Here is a 19,159-nt window from a genome sequence, read left to right on the forward strand (position 1 = left end):
TAGTTTGAACCAAAGCCCTTGGTTCGAACTAACATTACTCCTCAAAAAAATTTAAATCCTGGCTTCATTAGCTACTTTGCTCGTCTGCATTTGCATCCCTAGTCTGAACTAGGGAGCAAGTGTAGACGTACCCTAAGTATCTGGCTACTCCAAGACTACAATGTGGACCTTCTTCCCACTCCCCAACTCAACTCTTGTGATTTATTTATTCAGCTTGGCATTCCCATCTTACCTCCCCTCTCCCTTCCTCAGCCATTTACATGTGGTGGGGGTGAGGGTGGCAGTCAGTGAAAGTCATCCCTGTTTGTATCAGAGAGGTAGCCGTGTTATTCTGAATCTGCATAAACAACAAGAAGTCTTGTGGCACTTTATAGACTAACAGATTTATTGGAGCATAATCTTTCGTGAGCAAAGACCTACTTTATCAGTTGTCAAACTAAATAGGGATACAATCTCAGTGCTTCTCACTCTTTGATAATGCAACATTTGACTTTGGCAGCAGTAAAGAGAAAGAGGCTCTTGCTTACTCTGCATTCTGTCTTATCTAGATGGTGTAAAAGCATTTAATTTCCTTATTTTTGTAGTGTACCAAATCTAGCCATGGGGGAGGCTTTCAAGTGGCATTGCCTGGATCTTTAGAAATGGTCAGTTGTCCTGTAAAATCTTGGCTCATTGGACACGTGAATGAGCCTGTTGGACTTGTAATCCTCTTGGATGTCTTACACAGTCCGGTTACTAGAGTATGTGGGGCTGGAGGGGACTTAAACCACCGGGTTGGGGGGGGGGGGGGGGTGTGTGCGCACGCATTCCATTGAAATGGAACCTCAGGCTTGGAGTGTTTTGCAAAATGCTTAATCGTGTTCTTAACTGTCACTCCATCTTGTTTTGAAGCCCAAGGTGAAGCATTATTCTAGCACCCTACAGTATGGTACACTACCAGCAGTAAGTATATGTGCCCCTTATTTCAACCTTCCTGGTTTCCTTCTCTCTGCTTGTAATAGAGCCAGGAGTGACATTTAACTTGCTGAGGAAAGACCATTTAAAAACTTACTTTTGTGTGGAGAATATCTGGGAGCGGGGGGGTTTTTTTCTTCTAGTACTTGCTGTAACAAACTATCAGTTGCTTTGCTCTGAACTCTTCTTTGGAGGTTTAGAACACATCTTAAGGATACTATGGAATAGGCTGATCTGTGAATCACACGTGCTGGGCCAGGGTGAGGGAATATATTGTATGCAGGTTGAAAATAGAAAGAATTTTTAAGTCTGGTGGTCTAGCGGTTAAAATAGGGTACCAAGTGCAGGCCCGTATGCAGGAGTTGCAGTGAGGGGGTGCTTTTTTTGTAAAGATGGGCCACAAGTCTATGGTCCCCCAGGTAAGGGGGGGAAATCAGCCCCAGCCTTCCCCTGGCTGGTCAGAGCATTGGAGAGGAGGGAGGCTCAGGCAGTGCGCTGTTCCTCAATGGTTATTATCCAGGATGGGTAGGAATGGTGTCCCTAGCCTCTGTTTGTCTGGAAATGGATGACAGGAGAGGGATCACATGATGACCTGTTGTGTTCCCTCCCTCTGGGGCATCTGATACTGGTCACTGTTGACCGACAAGATACTGGGCTAGATGGACCTTTGGTCTGACCCCATGGCTGTTCTTATGGTCTCCCTTTCCCTGGCTGGCAGGAGCATGATCACTTGGGGACTTTGGGGAGAGTGCTTTTGCACCCCCTCTTCAAGTATGGGCCTGAAGTGCCACATCTTGGTTAAATGACTTCCTCTTAGGGCCATTATCCAGCCTGCGAAATCAAGGTGCTTAGCCCAGGGAGGCTAAGATTTGTTTAGTTTCTCTACCAAGCTCCTGTAGAAGCACAAAAATAAAGTTACAAACATCATCTGATGTTTCACATTGTGTCATTCAACCGCCTCCCCATCCACTATCCAGGCTAGCCTGGATCTTGTCAAAATGTTAACTCTTAAGTTGGAATTGACTTTGTATTCAGTTTGGTTTAGTAAATACAGAAATAGAGAGGAGAACCTTTCTAATTAGACCCTGTGTGGCCCAAAAATAAAGTCTTAAATGCAATGGACATCTGTTGGTATGAATTCAATTCAAAATCTGGCTGAAAATAGTTTGAAGGTGCAAATATGGGAATACTTTATTAAACATGAGTGTCTGCCTGGGTCTCTGCTTTGCTCCTTACAGGGCATTCCCCTTTGTGAAAGGAATGCTGTGCTGATGTATAGATATGGAACTGTAGGGCACAAATTCATAGGGCTGCCTATTGCATATGTTAACCAGCATTCCTAATGCAATCTCTTTGTTTGACTTCTAGGGCAATTGATTTCCATTTCCTTCCCCCGCCATGAGGAGGAGTACCTCCAGCTGACAGTGAACTGGCACCCATGCCTTCTAATCTTTGGTCAGAACTGCAATGCCAAATGCCAATTGCTAAACATGCTTTTGGGTGAAAAGCTGCTACCCACCACCAAAATAAGCAGCGAGGAGAACTGTAAGAGGCGGCGGATCCGCTTCACACATGGGACACAAACACGGATTAGTTTGGCACTACCTGGGCAGTATGAACTGGTGCACATGTTGGCAGCCCATCAAGGGCAATGGGATACAATACCAGAGGAGGACTTGGAAATCCATGGGGACAATGAGGATCCAGCACACCAGATAGCAGAGCTGGAGGTGACGCTGCCGTACTTGCTACTAAAGGTACTGATTAGCGACACATGTGGGGTTAGCATTTGTACCTGTTGTATTTAGGCTTATTCAAAGATAAACTTTATTGTATGTGAATACGTAAAACAATGCGAAGGAAGCTGGAAGAGGCACAAATTGTATTGAGTGCATAATTAGCCTATAAGGGGCCACTGTGGCTTTGCAGTTTATGTGTAGGAAGAGCCATGTGGCTTTTTCTACATTTAAAAGGCAGAGCCGCAGCACTACTGCTCCTCTTTCTCCCCTGCCCTCTCTCCCCACCACAGACACAGTGCTGTGGGGAGCCAGCTCCTGGTTCTCCAGCACCACCCCCTGCTGCCTTTGATATAGAGGCAGCAAACGGCAGGGGGAAGGGAGGACGGGCGGAGGGAAGGGAAATGCAAGTAGTTGAGTTGACTACTCGATGAGCGTAGGCTTCTTTGGTAGTTGACTAATTGACTACTCTTTTAAATCCCTACCCCAGAGAAGCCTGGAAGTGCTGTGGTGATTTAACAGAGGGCAAATGGATACATGTGTTTATTGCTCTAGCCACAGATAAAGCACTCAGGCCATGTCTTTGCTCTGGAGAAGATCAACACTACCACAATCAATCTCCTGGAGTTCGATTAACTAGACCAAGTAAAGACCTGCTAAATAGAATTCAGAGGGTACCCCCATTGGCTGGTACTCCTGCTCCTGCGAGGAGTAAGGGAAGCTGATGAGTGTTTGCTCCAGTCAGCCTCTTTCTGTGGGGACAGCAGAGAGCTGCTAATCAAAGTACATTAATTCCAGCTATGAAATTCAACCTTCCCCTTTAGTGTAGACCTGGCCTTAGTTATTATTGCTACCCAGATGCACCTTAAGGACTGCAGCGCCCCCCCCCCCAATACCTTCAGAATCAGCCTCCTATCCAGAATGACTGACCTGAGAACAGATGTGTCTCCTCTAAGTATGCCTTGCTGCATTCTGCTCATGTCAGCCCTGTGGGTATAGTCTTAGCATTCCACATGCCAGCTCTGGGATAGGGCAGGTCTATACTACTGTGGTAAATCGATGCAATTTACCCAACCTCACTCATATGCTTAAAGGAACTGAAGTTGATGTTGTTAGATCCTCTTACCGTGGTGGCTACACTGGGCTCTGTGGGTGGGAGAATGTCTCTCGTTTGTTTTTGTGTTCCCCAGGTGGCATAAGGGGGGGGGGGGGGGAAGTGGCGTACACCAAGTGATAGTGCTCTCCCATCACTTTAGCATGTCTTCAATTGGGGTTTGAAAAAGGGTTTTAAAGTAACTGTTAAAAATCCTAGGCTGCGTCTAGACTGGCAAGTTTTTCCACAAAAGCAGCTGCTTTTGCGGAAAAACTTGCCAGCTGTTTACACTGGCCGCTTGAATTTCCACAAGAACACTGACTTCCTACTGTCTGAAATCAGTGCTTCTTGCGGAAATACTATGCTGCTTCCATTGGGACAAAAGGGCCAGTGTAGACAGCTCAGATTTGTTTTGCGCAAAAAAGCCCCGATCGCGAAAATGGCGATCGGGGCTTTTTTGTGGAAAAGCACGTCAAGATTGGCATGGATGCTTTTCTGCAAAAAGTGCTTTTGCAGAAACGCATCCGTGCCAGTCTAGACGCTCTTTTCCGCAAATGCTTTTAACAGAAAACTTTTGCGTTTAAAAGCATTTGTGGAAAATCATGCCAGTCTAGACGTAGCCCTAGTGGTTACATGTGCTGCAGGCTGTGCAGTATCCACCTTCTACAGCAGAGCTCACAGCGTGGGATGGCAGCCGGCTCCTGAGAACGGGTCTGGCAAGGCAGAAAGAGTTAATTGCAACCAATAAGCTGAGGTTTATCAGTTAAACTCTTTCATCCATAGTCTTCACCAGATTCTCCAAATCCGCTCTTGCTGCATGGATTTGTAACCGTACCAAGCTACTTTGAAATGAAGAAATCCTTCTATATTCTGCAAAGACTGAGTACCTTTCACTCCCAGACAGCATTGTGAGTTGAGAATTATTGGCACATCCCAGGTTCAGACTTGGTAATTGAGTGCCATACAAGTTAATCCTTTTTTAGATTATAACCACCAGGAACAGGGTGTCTACATTCCAAGTTTTGTCACAGCCATGCTGTGATCTTGGGCGAGTTGTGTAACTTCTCAAAATTTCCTCATCTATAAAATAAAGGTAATGCATTCTTATTGCTTCTCTATCTTGTACAGGTGGGCAACGTAGGCTAGTGAGTGGGCTGCATAAATGGCCCTACTTCATCTCAGTGGGCCACAAGATTGTTGTAACCAAAGTAGTCTCCCAGGATAGGGTGGTTTTGTTAACTGCACCTGTGTATCTAGTATTTGCCGGCTGTGCCGATTGAACCATAGTAGCGCTTGGGATGCAAAGGGAGCGCATGGCTGTTACAGTCAATGTTGTGTGCACTCAACATGCACCTGACTTGCTTTACATACGTGTCACTTTAGTAATGGTGGTGGTGGGGAAAACTTTGTAAATTAAAACCAGCGGAATCTGGCAACCTTGAGCATGGGCAACTGTAAATAAAATGTCCTCTGGACCACGCGCAGAACCTTGATGGGCTGCAAGTGGCCCACAGGTTGCCTGTTACTGATGTGGAGGCTCCACAAATATCTAACTTGTTTTCAAAGAAGGAGACTCATTTACAGTAGCTTGCATTCAAAGCATTTGCAGTATATTCACACTCCACATAGACCATAACATGAAGACTAGCGAACATTTACATTAGGAAATAGATCGTATTCTGAGTACATAGAAATTATCCTGTTTTTCAGATTAGTGAGATTATCGATTTATTTCTTTGTTCTGTACATGTATACTATCAATAGCTCATTGAAAGAAAATACTAACAAGGCTGGGGGTACGGAATTTCAAGTTACAACGTACAGTGTATAAACCAGCCTTCAGCTAAAGAGTAAATCAGCCCATGAACGGTGAGTGTTTACTTCTGTGACTTTATCCATCGGTGGTGTGTGTTCATATTGGAAAAAGCCTTTTATACTGGATCTTTTGGGCATGTGGTAATGTAATATCCAGTGAAGTTAAGCTTAAATGTTTAGTTTTAAGTTGAAATATTTTACTCACTTATTTGGTTAAATTTTTATATAGATCTGAGCATGGTGCAGCTTGCAACTCCTGCAAATTTCTCATGCAAGTGACAAAGATCTCTTTGTTTGAGCTCTGGTCATATTTGGGGCAAGTTAGATGAAAACAGCCACTCAAACTTGAAAAGGGATGGCAAAGTAAGGAGACCATTTTTAGTGGAAGATGGACTGGGAAGGGTTACTTGCTAGCCTGAATTTGGGCTGGAGGCTTCTTTTTGAAGATGAAATTTCATTAGACTAAAAGCAAGGAAGATCAAACGTCTAAGAGTGTGTATTTAATACACTGCAACAGTGTGATCCTTTCTTAATGTAGATAAGGATCAGTTGAATAGGGATAGCTTTCTCTGTCAAATCATCTGGTCCTGGTCAGGGCCAGCCTTAGGGGAAAATGGTGCCTTGTTCCCCACTGTCTTCACCCTGTGCTTAATTTTTAGTGAGAGGGGCTGTGTTGCTGACTGGGTGCTTTACCACCACTGAGGTCTGAAGCCAGCATGCTAGAGAACTGCTAAGTGACAGTATGACACATTTAATTGTCACTTTATGTGATTTGGGCAACAAAAAGTTGAAAACTCTCTACAGATCTTTCTACACATTGTAAAAGATGCAGAACTTGTAGAACTTGTCTTAAATCTGCTCTACCTGGTTGCATACAATGTTGTCAGAAAGGATCATTTAGAAATCAGCTTTCCTTCTTGCTGGTCTGTTTGGGCAGACTTAATATTTTTGAACAAGCAGATATGATACTACTTTTACCTGTTTGATTTTTGTAGGGAAATTTTCCTAATTTTTTAGGGGGAAAAATGAGGAGATAAATGATTTGAAAGAGAAGCATGCTCTTCTGCTTGCTCTAATAAAACAGGGCAGACATGGCATAATCTACTACAGGAATTTCCACTCTCCAAAGCTGTGGATTTGGCGTTGCAAGAGATTAAGGTTTAAACAGTCACAACAACCAGTCAAAGGGAATACAGCATGCAAAGCTTCATGAAGGTTCTATTGTTATATTTGTGTAACTTTTTATATTGGCTAAAATATATAAAGTGCAGGACCATAGCATGGGGGTATACATTTTGATCTTTGACTTGCATTGTCTACTATTAAGCAGTCTTTACAAAAGTAATAATTAGATTAAGCTAATCAAAATTGGATTCCAGTGCTGCTTCAGAAGAAATTACCTGTATTGGGAATTAATTTGTAGGGAAATAATTCCTGTGCAAACACATGCCTTTTAGCTTTAATAACATTATAAATCTTTAAAGTCTGTCTTAGAATGTTTTCTTGCAGACTCTTAAATCTCCCTCCACACCTGGTGTGTATGTGTATATAGCCAACAAGAGTCTGCCATCTATGACTTTACTTTAGGATACAAGGACTATATGGTAGAACATAAAATTATTCTTTGTTCCTCATGGCAGCAGCAAAACATAAACACATTTGCAGACAAATCAACACAAATGTAGCCCTGCTCCAAAACTCTGAAATGCTGAGCTGCAGCAGGTGCCAAGGACTGATGCTTCAACCTGCATGAGTGCACTGGGATTAAGTATATAAATAAGGACTCCTGGCAGATGAAAGGCTTCGAGACCTAATCTTTGGCTTCCAGGAATAAAATGAGGGGAAGGAGACAACTCAGGCAGGTGGGAGCTGGTTGAAGCATTCTTGTGCTAGTGTAGAAAACCATGAAGAGATGATAGTTGCTGATGAAATGGAGTGATTTCAGGTATTTAATCTGAGAGGCATGTCTGAAATTTATAAATTACACTAACAGTAATAATAATCTCTCCATTCTGCTATTGCACCCTCTTCTCCCCTAACTCCTTCTGTACTCTTAGGGAAATGGGCCTGAATACATGGAGTTCCTGGTGTTGCTGGTCACTGTCCCCTCCCCTAACTCCTAGGAGATATTTGGAGATGCACTTGCAGGGGGCCAGCAGTAACGCCAGGTACTCTATGCATCACTGCTCACCTCTACCCGCAACAGGGAGGAAGCAGGGAGAAATTTGGGCATCCCACCATGTGTTTCTCTTAGTTTACAAGGTAAGTAATGCCCCTCCTCCTAACTCTGCCAGTGTGTGGCGCGCCACACTGTCATTCACTGCTCTGGGGGGTTGCCTGCCCACTGGCAGCATGCACCTCTGTACTGGTTAGTAGTCCATGTCCCTGGCCCTGCCTTGGAGCTTTCTGAAATTCTTCCGTCCTTGCTCTAGCTTCAGTGGGCATGTTCAGCAGAGAAGCTGATTAGCACACCACATTGAGCAGAGGTCAGTAACACCGTGGTAAAATGCCCGCAGGTGATAAACAGTTGTGCAGGCACATTATTAAAGCAATAAGAGGATTTAAGCACACTCTTAATATAGTCATAAGCCCAAATCTGCAATTCTGTAGTATGGCTCTTGACAAGAAATTCCTGCTTGCTTTGATTAGAGCAGTGTTTCCCAATTTTATTTGGCCACGGAAACCTTTTAAATGTGAAAGAATTTTGCAGAACCCCTAATAAGTCTTGTATATGGAGCTGAAAAAGTAGACCACACATAAATAAGGATGATGATAATAATAAACAAATGCTAAACAAAGTCATGAGATCAACATTTAGTTTAATTGTACATTTAAAAACAAAAATCACTTTTTAGAATTAAAAAAACAGTTACTTTAATGGAATTTTCTCACAGAACCCTTTTTTACTTCTGAACCCCAGGGTTCCACGGAACACCATTTGGGAAACACTGGATTAGAGAAACAAAGCTAGTGAGCTGCTAGTCACAATAGCATACTGAGAGAAATCATCACTCCAAAGTATAATTGTCCACACTAGTTTATTTTTTCCCAGAGGTACAGAGCATCCCAATGCCTGTTGAGCCCTCTTGATCTGAAGGAGCTCAACACTTTTGAAAAATCAAGCTGCAAATGTACACTCACTCTAGTTGCTTCCTGTGCTGTTCCTGATAGTCTCATCCTCCCCCCCCCCCCCTTTTAACCCCTACCCTCTCTTAACAGCATGCTCATCTAGATTAGTACTTACCTTACTGCCAGGTATTTTGTTAATGACTCCATCTTCCCCTTACTAGACACGCTGGAGAAACATTGTGTGTGCTACTATTCTGTAAAAATGAGAATGGGCTGGACAGTGGCTTTGCCTTATGGACTCTGAAAGCCTGCTTGCTAGACCAACATTGGCATTCAGTAGAACTCGCTCTGCATCTGACTTGCATCTTGCTCATAATGGTCAGAACCTCAACTTCAATTTCTTAATGTTTACCAGTAGAATTCCATCTTGATCTTGGAAATGTTGACCCGTCCATTGCTTGTGTTGGATGTTGTATGAGTTTAAGCATGTTGCTCAGATACTTTTTAATGACATAGGTGCCTAATCCAAACCTGCCTAACCAAGTCTTATTTTTCTATAAAGAACAGAGAGGACCTTAAGCGACAGTACATTATTGCAGGTTCTGTGAGGCTCTGTAGGAACACAGATGATCTGGCGTGTAAGTAATCTCAACTAGGGATGTAATAGTGTACTCGACTAAACGATTAACCAATAAGCAGGTGCATATTGGCTTCACAGAAAGAAGAGCCAGGAACCGGACTCTTCATGGGTATGGTGGTTTGGGAGCACATTTTTTGCTGGAAAGTATATTTGCTCTTAAGCATATTTATAATGTAAATGGCCCCAGAAAACCCTACATTTGGTACAGCTATTCTACTCCTGGTGGATCACTTGTACAGAAGAATGCATGTGGATCACAGAGGAATAATTAATCTAACAGGACAGATTTATGGTGAAAGCAAACACTTGTTAATTTTGCTATGTCCTTAGTGCTTCCAGGCCCCAACTGAGATTTCTGAAATATTGTGCATTGCTGTGGAAACTGACAAGTAGGCATAAATGCAGACTGAAAACTTCTTCTATACCCTAGATCACAGGTCAGTCTTGCTTTGTGCTTCACTCTTGATGGGGTGACTTGCTTACCTTTGTGTGCAGATGTCTGGGGTTAATAGGTGCTGACACTTAGATTATTTGGAATTTCCTGTATGTCTATACTATGCAGCTTTTAGCGACAAGACTGTCAGCACGTTTGTTGATAAAATACTCCCTCTCCTTTCCCCCTCCCCCCCCATGAGGGGGTTTCTGCAATGTTCACACTTTCACTTGTCATAGCAAAACTTCATTGTTCTCGAGGTAGAGGTTTAAGCACCCGTGAATGACAAGCTTTGTCCATCAAGTGCAGGTGCAGTTAGTCTTAGGAACCCTTGCTTGCCCCATGCACTCAATACAGGAGGCCCCAAGATGTGACTACCTGAGTTCCAATAAAAAAACCACTTGCAACCTCTTTTTATAAGTGCAGAAGGGGCCAGAAACTCCTAACTTCCATCGTCGGCCTGTATTTACGATGGCTCATGGCGCCTACCATAAATGCAGGTTCAAGTTCTGATGCCCCCCACTTGTGACTTCCTCCGGAACCAATCACATCACAAGTCAGGGACCTCCTGTACTTCAGGTCATCATTTTTTAAAGGGGAAAGGGACAATATAGTTTGTTCCATGGGTAACAAAACTAGGTGGGTGAGTAACTTTGCTGAATTGGCTTTGCTGATATTGCTTGGGTACCAGTGCAATGCTGTTACATTTGAATTCTCCTCATCATTTGTCCATTACAGCTGACCATGAACATGGCTGCACATCCACTTGGTGTTAATTGTTGTAGAGAGCATTCTAAGCAAAGGCTGTGAAGCGTACATTTGTCTCCAGTCGTCTTTTTGAGAGCAGTTCTGATCTTAGAACATAAGAACGGCTGTACTGGGTCAGACCAAAGGTCCATCTAGCCCAGTAGCCTGTCTGCTGACAGTGGCCAGCACCAGGTGCCCCAGAGAGGGTGGACCGAAGACACAATCAAGTGATTTGTCTCCTGCCATCTTTCTCCAGCCTCTGACAAACAGAGGCCAGGGACACCAATTCTATCCCCTGGCTAATAGCCTTTTATGGACGTAACCTCCAGGAAATTATCTAGCTTCTCTTTAAACTCTATTATAGTCCTAGCCTTCACAGCCTCCTCTGGCAAGGAGTTCCACATGTTGACTACACGCTGTGTGAAGAAAAACTTTTTTATTAGTTTTAAGCCTGCTACCCATTAATTTCATTCTGTGTCCTCTAGTTTTTCTATTATGGAAACTAATAAATAACTTTTCTTTATCCGCCCTCTCCACACCACTCATGATTTTCTATACCTCCTATCATATCCCCCCTCAGCCTCCTCTTTTCTAAACTGAAAAGTCCCAGTCACTTTAACCTCTCCTCATATGGGACCTGTTTCAAACCCCCTAATCATTTTAGTTGCCCTTTTCTGAACCCTTTCCAAGGCCAAAATATCTTTTTTGAGGTGAGGAGACCACATCTGAACACAGTATTCAAGATGTGGGCATACCATAGTCTTATGCAGGGGCAGTAAGATATTCTGTCTTATTTTCTATCCCTTTCTTAATAATTCCTAGCATCCTATTTGCCTTTTTGACCACCGCTGCACACTGTGTGGAAACTTTCAGAGAACTATCCACGATAACTCCAAGATTTTTCCTGATTTGTCATAGCCAAATTAGCCCCCATCATACTGTACCTATAGTTGGGGTTATTTTTCCTCAATGTGCATTACTTTACACTTATCCACATGAAATTTCATATGCCATTTTGTTGACCAATCGCTCAGTTTGGTGAGATCTTTTTGGAGTTCCTCACAGTCTGCTTCTGTCTTGACTATCCTAAACAGTTTGCTGATGATACCAAACTTAACCACCTCACTGCTTACCCCTTTCTCCACATCATTTATGAATAAATTGAAAAGGATTGGTCCCAGGACTGACCCTTGGGGGACACCACTAGTTACCCCTCTCCATTCTGAAAATTTACCATTTATTCCTACCCTTTTTCCTGTCTTTTAACCAGTTCTCAATCCAAAAAAGGACCTTCCCACTTATCCCATGGGCATGTAATTTACACAAGAGCCTTTGGTGAGGGACCTTGTCAAAGGCTTTCTGAAAATCTAAGTATATTATATCTATTGGATCCCCCTTGTCCGCATGTTGTTAACCCCTTCAGAGAACTCTAATAGATTAGTAAGACATGATTTCCCTTTACAGGAACCATGTTGACTTTTGTCCAACAAATTATGTTCTTCTACGTGCCTCACAATTTTATTCTTTACAATTTTTTTGACTAATTTGCCCGCTACTGAAGTTAGGCTTACTGGTCTGTAATTGCCAGGTTCGCCTCTAGAGTCCTTTTAAAATATTGGTGTCACGTTGGCTACCTTCCAGACATTAGGTACGGAAGCAGATTAAAGGCTAGGTTACAAACCACAGATAATAGTTCAGCAATTTCCCATTTGAGTTTTTAGAACCCTTGGATGAATGCCATCCGGTCCCGGAGATTTGTTAACATTAAGTTTTCTATTTGTTCCAAAACCTCCTCTAATGACACTTCAATCCAGGACAGTTCCTCAGATTCATCACCCACAAAGGACTGTGCAGATTTGGGAATCTCCCCAATGTCCTCAGCCGTGAAGACTGAAGCAAAGAAATCATTTAGTTTCTCTGCAATGGCTTTTTCGTCCTTGATTGCTCCTTTTATATCTCGATCATCTAGGTTTTTTTTTTAGCAGGCTTCCTGCTTCTAATGTACTTAATAAATTTTTTTTTCTTTTTGAGTTTTTGGCTAGCTGTTCCTCAATCTTTTTTTGCTTTTCTTATAACATTTTTACACTTGATTTGACAGTGTTTATGTTCCTTTCTATTTATCTCACTAGGATTGGACTTCCACTTCTTAAAAGATACCTTTTTGTCCCTCACTGCTTCTTTTACATGGTGGTTAAGCCACGGTGATTCTTTTTTAGGTCTCTTGCTATGTTCTTTAATTTGGGGTATACATTTAAGTTGGGCCTCTATTATGGTGTCTCTAAAAAGTTTCCATGCAGTTTGCAGGGATTTGGCTCTAGTCATTGTGCCTTTTAATTTCTGTTTAACTAACCTCATTTTTGTGTAATTAAATGCCAGGGTGCTGGACTGCTGAGGTGTTCTTCCCACCACAGGAATCTTAATTGTTATATTATGGTCACTATTCCCAAGCAGTCCTGTAACGGTTATCTCCTGGACGTGATCCTGCGCTCCACTCAGGACTAAATTGAGAATTGCCTCTCCCCTTGTGGGTTCCTGCACCAGCTGCTCCAAGAAGCAGTCATTTAAGCCATTGAGAAATTTTATCTCCGCTTCTCTTCCTGAGGTGACATGTATCCAGTCAGTATGGGGATAATTAAAATCCTCCAGTATTATAGAGTTCTTTATTTTGGTAGCCTCTCTAATCTCCCTCAGCATTTCAATGTCAGTATCGCTGTCCTGGTCAGGTGGTCGGTAATATATCCCTACTGCTAATTTCTTATTATTGGAGCATGGAATTACTATCCATAGCGATTCTGTGGAACATGTTGATTCATTTAATATTTTTATTTCATTTGATTCTACATTATCTTTCACATACAGTGCCACTCCGCCACCCACCCGGCCTGCTCTATCCTTTCGATATATTTTATATCCTGGTATGATTGTGTCCCACAGACTTTTCTCATTCCACCAGGTTTCAGTGATGCCTATTATGTCAATCTCCTCCTTTAATACGAGGTACTCTAGTTCACCCATCTTATTAGTCAGACTCCTAGCATTTGTGTAGAAGCACTTTAAAAATTTGCCACTGCTTATTTGTCTGCCCTTCCCTGATGTTTGGTTTTTGACTGGCCAAGTCCCAAGGGTTGGCCTACTCTGTGAAGGAAGATGCTTGGAAGCAAGTCTCAGAGCCTGGATCAAGTGACTCAGGCGTGTGCTACAGAGCTAAAATAGCAATGTAAACTCTTTTTGGATTTGGCTGGAACCTGTGCTCTCCGACCCAGCAGGCAGGAGGGGCCTTTAAGCCCAAGATCCAGACGGAGCTTGAATATCTTCACAGCTGTCCTCTAGCCTTCTACTCAAGCTGAAATCAGTTGACCTGGGCTCTGAGGTTTACTGCCTTGTGCAGTATAGATATACTGTGTGTGGCTGGATTCTGACTGAATCTTTCCTCCAAACCCCAATATGGTACTACTGCATTTAAGCTAGCCTGAGGGACTCTTGCTAAGTGCTTCTGCTGTGCACCAGATTAAATGTCTAAGTGCATTTCTGTTTAGGTCTTACACTGGGCCTGCCAATGTGAGATCTGTGCTGGGAGGGTGTTCAGAAGAACAATCACTGTGAAACTTGTATTTCCTTCCACCATATCTAGTTACCCCAGACTCTGGGGCTGGTGCTTTGCTCTGAATGTTCCTACTTTCAGTTTTGCTGGCTTAGTGATCTGTGTGTCTCAGATTCTGTGGGGATTTTTGCAGTAAGTTGAGAAGAGTCTAGTGTGTTAACACAGTTCAAACTTGTTTCCTATCTCTTGTGTGTTGATCTGTAGACTTTTGTGTAATTGGCCCTTTTCTGGGTGGAAGACCACAAACCTCCATAGTGGAGCAGAATTCCTATTTGACACAGAAGGTCTTTATCCAAATAAACAAAGTAGCACTAACAGCTTTTATTTGCAGAGGGTGATGACCTAAATTCCCTGTAAGCTCCGCCGCTGCAGAGCTATCTGTTTAGCTCTGGTGCAGACGTTCTGGCAGTCTGCATGGGGTGGGAACTTAGGGCAGCCGGAGCCGGGCTCCCCCACCCTCAGCTGCCTTCCAACTTGCTCCAGCTGGGGCCCATCTGGACTCTGCCATGAGTGGTGCAGCCCAACAGCATCTGGTTGTTGATCAAGTTATTGCATTATGGTAGACCCTTTCTTGGAATTAGAAGGTTACTGTAATTGGGTTAGTACTTGAGTGAAATACTGAGTTGAGAGTGCAAGTAGATTATGCCTAGTGAAAGTCACCAGTAAACACTAGGTTAACAAAGGATCACCACGGAGTACCTCTAACTACAGAAGTCTTTCCTCAAAATAAATGGAAAATGAGTGTCCCAGATATAAGTGTGTGTGTGTGTGTGTGTGTGTGTGTGTGTGTGTACAAGAGTCCTATTAGAAGTACTGGATGAGACTTATTTGCTGCTGACGAGGATGGTATATGAGAACATGAAAATTCCTTGCCAATTTTTTTTATCCTGCAGTACAATGCAAGAGTAAAAGATAAAGATCTTCAGTTGCTTGTCTCTTCTCCCATATGTATTTGTCTATAGAATCTTTCCCTTTTACCCGTATGTTTAATTTTATTTTATTACTGGAGCTAGTGTCTGAGCTTGTACAGAATTTAGTTGAGAGAAATATGCACAGGCGGTCCCAGAGAGGAAAATGGCATTCCAAATTGGCTTACTTGTATTAGTTCTTACATTGACAATACCTATTCAGTTGTCAGGCAATGTTCTCCCAAGAAGCAGAATTGTAACCCAGATACTTGTGTAATTGGTGTTCAGGTCTCCAAGGCATCAAGTCTTCATTTAGGTAGGGTTTTAACTTCAGGAAAACATGAATGTAATTATTTTACAATAATGTTTTGAAAGCTTTTGTCAAATACTGCAAAGCATACTTACTGTCAGCTCTAATGTAGTGAGGACTGACTTAGGGTTCCAAGATATTTCCATGAATCCCCATATGACTCTAGCTAGCAACAGTCCTCTTAGTGAAATAGACCTAAGAAAATGATTCTAGAGCACCAGAGGTGTATGTGATGCAGGGCACATGCAAGAATACTAGATGGCTGCCTTAAAGGGTTTGTAATCCAAGATTTAAGAAGATGATGCTGAATAGCACATGGAAATATTCAGAGAAGTTCCATAAATTGGAGTACATTACCTCACGACAGTAAAGAAAACAAATGCTGCTAATGTTGCCGGAAAACCTTACAAAGCAGAGACCAGTTGCTCGTACTGCATTTTATTGGGTTTTTGTTTTTTTTTCTTTTTGCCCGTCTCCTAGAGACAGCACTGGCTTCCTCCTTTGTTTATAGACATCCATATGAGTCATCTGTCAATGTGAATATTGCAGAATTGTCCACCCAATTTTTCTGTAACTTGTACTCTTGTTTAGCTACGTGGTTCGGAGTCCCATGACAATCATAACAAGCAAAATGCTGGCAAGACTTCTTTTTAGGGAGAAAAATGGGAAACCATTGGAGTCTTTCATTAGAGTAAAAAAAATGACTAAATTCCTAGTCAAAAGCTCAGAGTGGCTCCTTCTGGTGCACAGTAAAGATCTCACTTTCATTTCTGGATTATGTGGGCGTTTCTCTTGAACTCTTAAAGCCTTTCAGACACACCCAAATGGAAATATTTAACTCTTCATCAAATGCAAATACAGCTTGTTTCAGAGCTGGCTATTCATTGTAAGTTAAGTATTAGCTCTTCCAAGTGGCGGAGTCAACCAGTGGAGCATCAGGATGCAGGCCATCCAGGATAGGAATGTAAAATCCTGTTTATTTTTTTTTTTGTTTAAATTGATGTAATGGTCTAAACATAATGTTTAACCTATTAACTGATTAAAGGAGGCACATGGTGCGCGTGCTTCCCCCCCCTCCCCGGCTGAGGCCCAACGAGAGCATTTCTCCTCTCTGCCCCTGCCTGCAGGGCGTTGGGGCTTGCCAGACAGGGGCCGCTCTGCATGACAAGAGCAGCCCCTGTCTGTGGTGGGACCCCCTACAAGGCTAGAACAGCCCCTTACCTGTTGCAGGTGGTGAGCTGCTCCAGCCCCCACCACTTCCCTTCTCCCTAAGAACCTTGCTCATGATCCTAACAGCCTCACCCTAATTTTAAAAATAAAATACACTACTTAGTAGCGAAGTTATCTTTTCTTTTAGACTGTTGCATCTACATTGGTTTATTGTGTTAGAATCCTAGAATGCTAGAACTGGAAGGGACTTCCAAGAGGTCATCAGGTACAGTCCCCTGCCCTCACGGTGGGACCAAGCAATATCTAAGATCCCTGACATGTCTGTCTAACCTGCTCTTAAATACCTCCAATGATCCATTAAGCCACCATGTAGTTATAAAACAGTTTAAAAGCTCTAAGTGTCCAGTCAGGGAAGGCATCATTTTAACACTATCTGTACCTTTGGAGAAAGGAACAGAAAATCCTTACTAACTTCCCTCACTACTTTGTTGACCTTGAACCAAATCTTTAAGGACCATTGCTGGTTTTTTGTTTTTTTTCCCCAGTCACTATTCATTCAAACATATTAAAAACAGTTTTTAACCTTTTCTCCTAGGTTCAGAAATGAAATACACATGCATAGCAGTCAGTCAGGTAAAGTTTAGGTTGTATGTGGACAGGCAGAGCATCTTTACAATTTTGGCTAGAAGCATCAGAAGTTCTTTGATCCGTTTTGCAGTTATGTACTGGTCTTTTTAGACCAGCTGTACATAGATACTGTATGACTGACACACATGGAACATTCTGCATCAATCCTCTGTTCATCTAGTTACTTCCCCGAATAGACTATCCACTGCTGCTACACTTAGCCATTGTCATTTATGCAATAAAAAAACTAAGTGAACATTATGACAGCGGAGTTAATTACTGGGACAATATAAAGAGACCAGTTCAGACTAGCCCACTTAAGTGATCAGTCTAAGTCATACGTTTCTGATGAGTTATTCATGGACATCAATAATCACTGCAACCCAGTAAGAACTCCAGTCCCATTTGGGCCAGTCACTTAACTTATGTGGAATCCACCCCCAGCTGTACCTGAGATACTTACCATGTTTTCTGAAATGCATTGAGCTGTATAAATTAGTGATATAGGGCTATGTTTTTTCTTATTGGTGAAATGCCTTGGTGAATTGGAAGGGGAGAGATGGGTAAGGGATGTTAATGGGTTAGCATAACCCTTAATAGGTGATGCTTACTGAGTAACAATTAACTGGTAGTTGGGGAGCTCCCCTGCTGGGCCCTAGTTTGGGGTGCTGACTCGTAGCCCACGTGGGTTGAGAGCCGGCAGTTCTGTGTGGGGCTGGAAGCAGCTGGGCTGGAGTAGTTTCTGCCCGCAGGGGGCCTGAAGTCTTCCCCCGACCTCATTTTATCAGTTTACTGGTTATTTAAATGGGATTTTTACAGCCCTATTCAGAAGCATTGCAGGTGGAGCTTGGTCCTGCCTTGAGGGCGGGGGGCTGGACTCGATGACCTCTTGAGGTCCCTTCCAATCCTATTATTCTATGATTCTATGCCTGGTTGGCAGTGGGGGTGGAAATAGTTATAGGGTAGCCTTTTCTCTAGGTAACTAGTTCAGAGCCAGCTCTGTGCAGTACAGGTTGGACCTCCCTGGTCCAGCACCCTGGGGACCTGACCAGTCCCAGACAAGGGAGTTTGTCAGACCAGGGAAGGTCTGGGTCCAAAGGGAGTCAGCCTCTCAGCTGGGTTCTTCTCCCCAGCTACCTGGCACTTCTGTGCCTGGCCCCCAAGCTCCAGTGGTGCTTGTAAGCCCTGCCAGCACTTACAGTTCTGCCAATTGTAGGCTCTGCGTTCTTTTCCCTCCTCCCCCCCCCCCCCCCCCCCCACCCCTGGCCTTCCTGGCCCCTCCAGCATCCTGGCTGGCTGTGGAGTGTGATGCCCCAGGGCCTCAGCTGGTCTGACCATCCAGTTCTGCTCCCAGCTGCTGGTAAACTCTGTGCTGGGTGTGTCTAGTTCAGCGACATCTGTGGTCCTGCATTTACTCTGGTGTGAGAATTTGGCATTACCATACATCTAATGAGTTCATTGGTTGCAATGTATTGTCTGTTTTCCAGAACTTTGTGGAAACTAACTGCCCTTTGTTGGCATTCTAGAAATGGTCAGAATAGGCCAGGGAGGCTGAACTCCTGTTTTGCTCTAAATGTCCCTTCCAAGATCTGGTTGAGTGCCTCTAGCAGATAGCAGAGCGAACAGCACAAGTTTCCCTGAGCTCTTCTTGTGTTGTGGATCAAATAACTTCATTCTCCAGGCTGGCAGCGTACTCTCACTAATAACCATCCTGAAAATCATCCCAGTACTGTAGAAGGTCTTAAAGGCTGAACCACAAATACATTGATCTTGAGTCAGTGACTTCAATAGCTTCAATTAACTTGAAAACATTCTAACCATATCTCAGCGAGATATGATGAGTGAAAATGAAGTGACTCGAGTGGCAAGGCTGAAATATTAAAGCGAGCAAAGATATTTAGTCTCTGTTCTCATAATCTTTCACAGTGAAATGAAAGTCAGTTCTCGCAAGAGAGAAAGAGGCTTGAGATCTAAAATAAAACCATGTATCTTATACTGCCATGTGAAACTTGGGCTAGATTTGAACCTTGTATGTTGATTCCAGGGCTTCATTGGC

The 19,159-nt window shown here is 43.1% G+C and overlaps 1 protein-coding gene across 2 annotated transcripts in view; it reads left to right on the top strand.

Moving 5' to 3' along the window:
• The window catches only part of DSTYK (dual serine/threonine and tyrosine protein kinase), a 71,311-nt gene that overhangs the window by 21,603 nt on the left and 30,549 nt on the right, over positions 1–19,159 (top strand). For both annotated transcript variants that reach the window (XM_075910508.1, XM_075910509.1), the window contains exon 2: positions 2,323–2,711. In XM_075910508.1, coding sequence (XP_075766623.1) covers positions 2,323–2,711 — 389 coding nt within the window. The remainder of the gene's footprint in view (positions 1–2,322; positions 2,712–19,159) is intronic.

The sequence above is a fragment of the Pelodiscus sinensis genome, chromosome 27 (genome assembly GCF_049634645.1).
Source record: "Pelodiscus sinensis isolate JC-2024 chromosome 27, ASM4963464v1, whole genome shotgun sequence".
Lineage (NCBI taxonomy): Eukaryota > Metazoa > Chordata > Testudines > Trionychidae > Pelodiscus > Pelodiscus sinensis.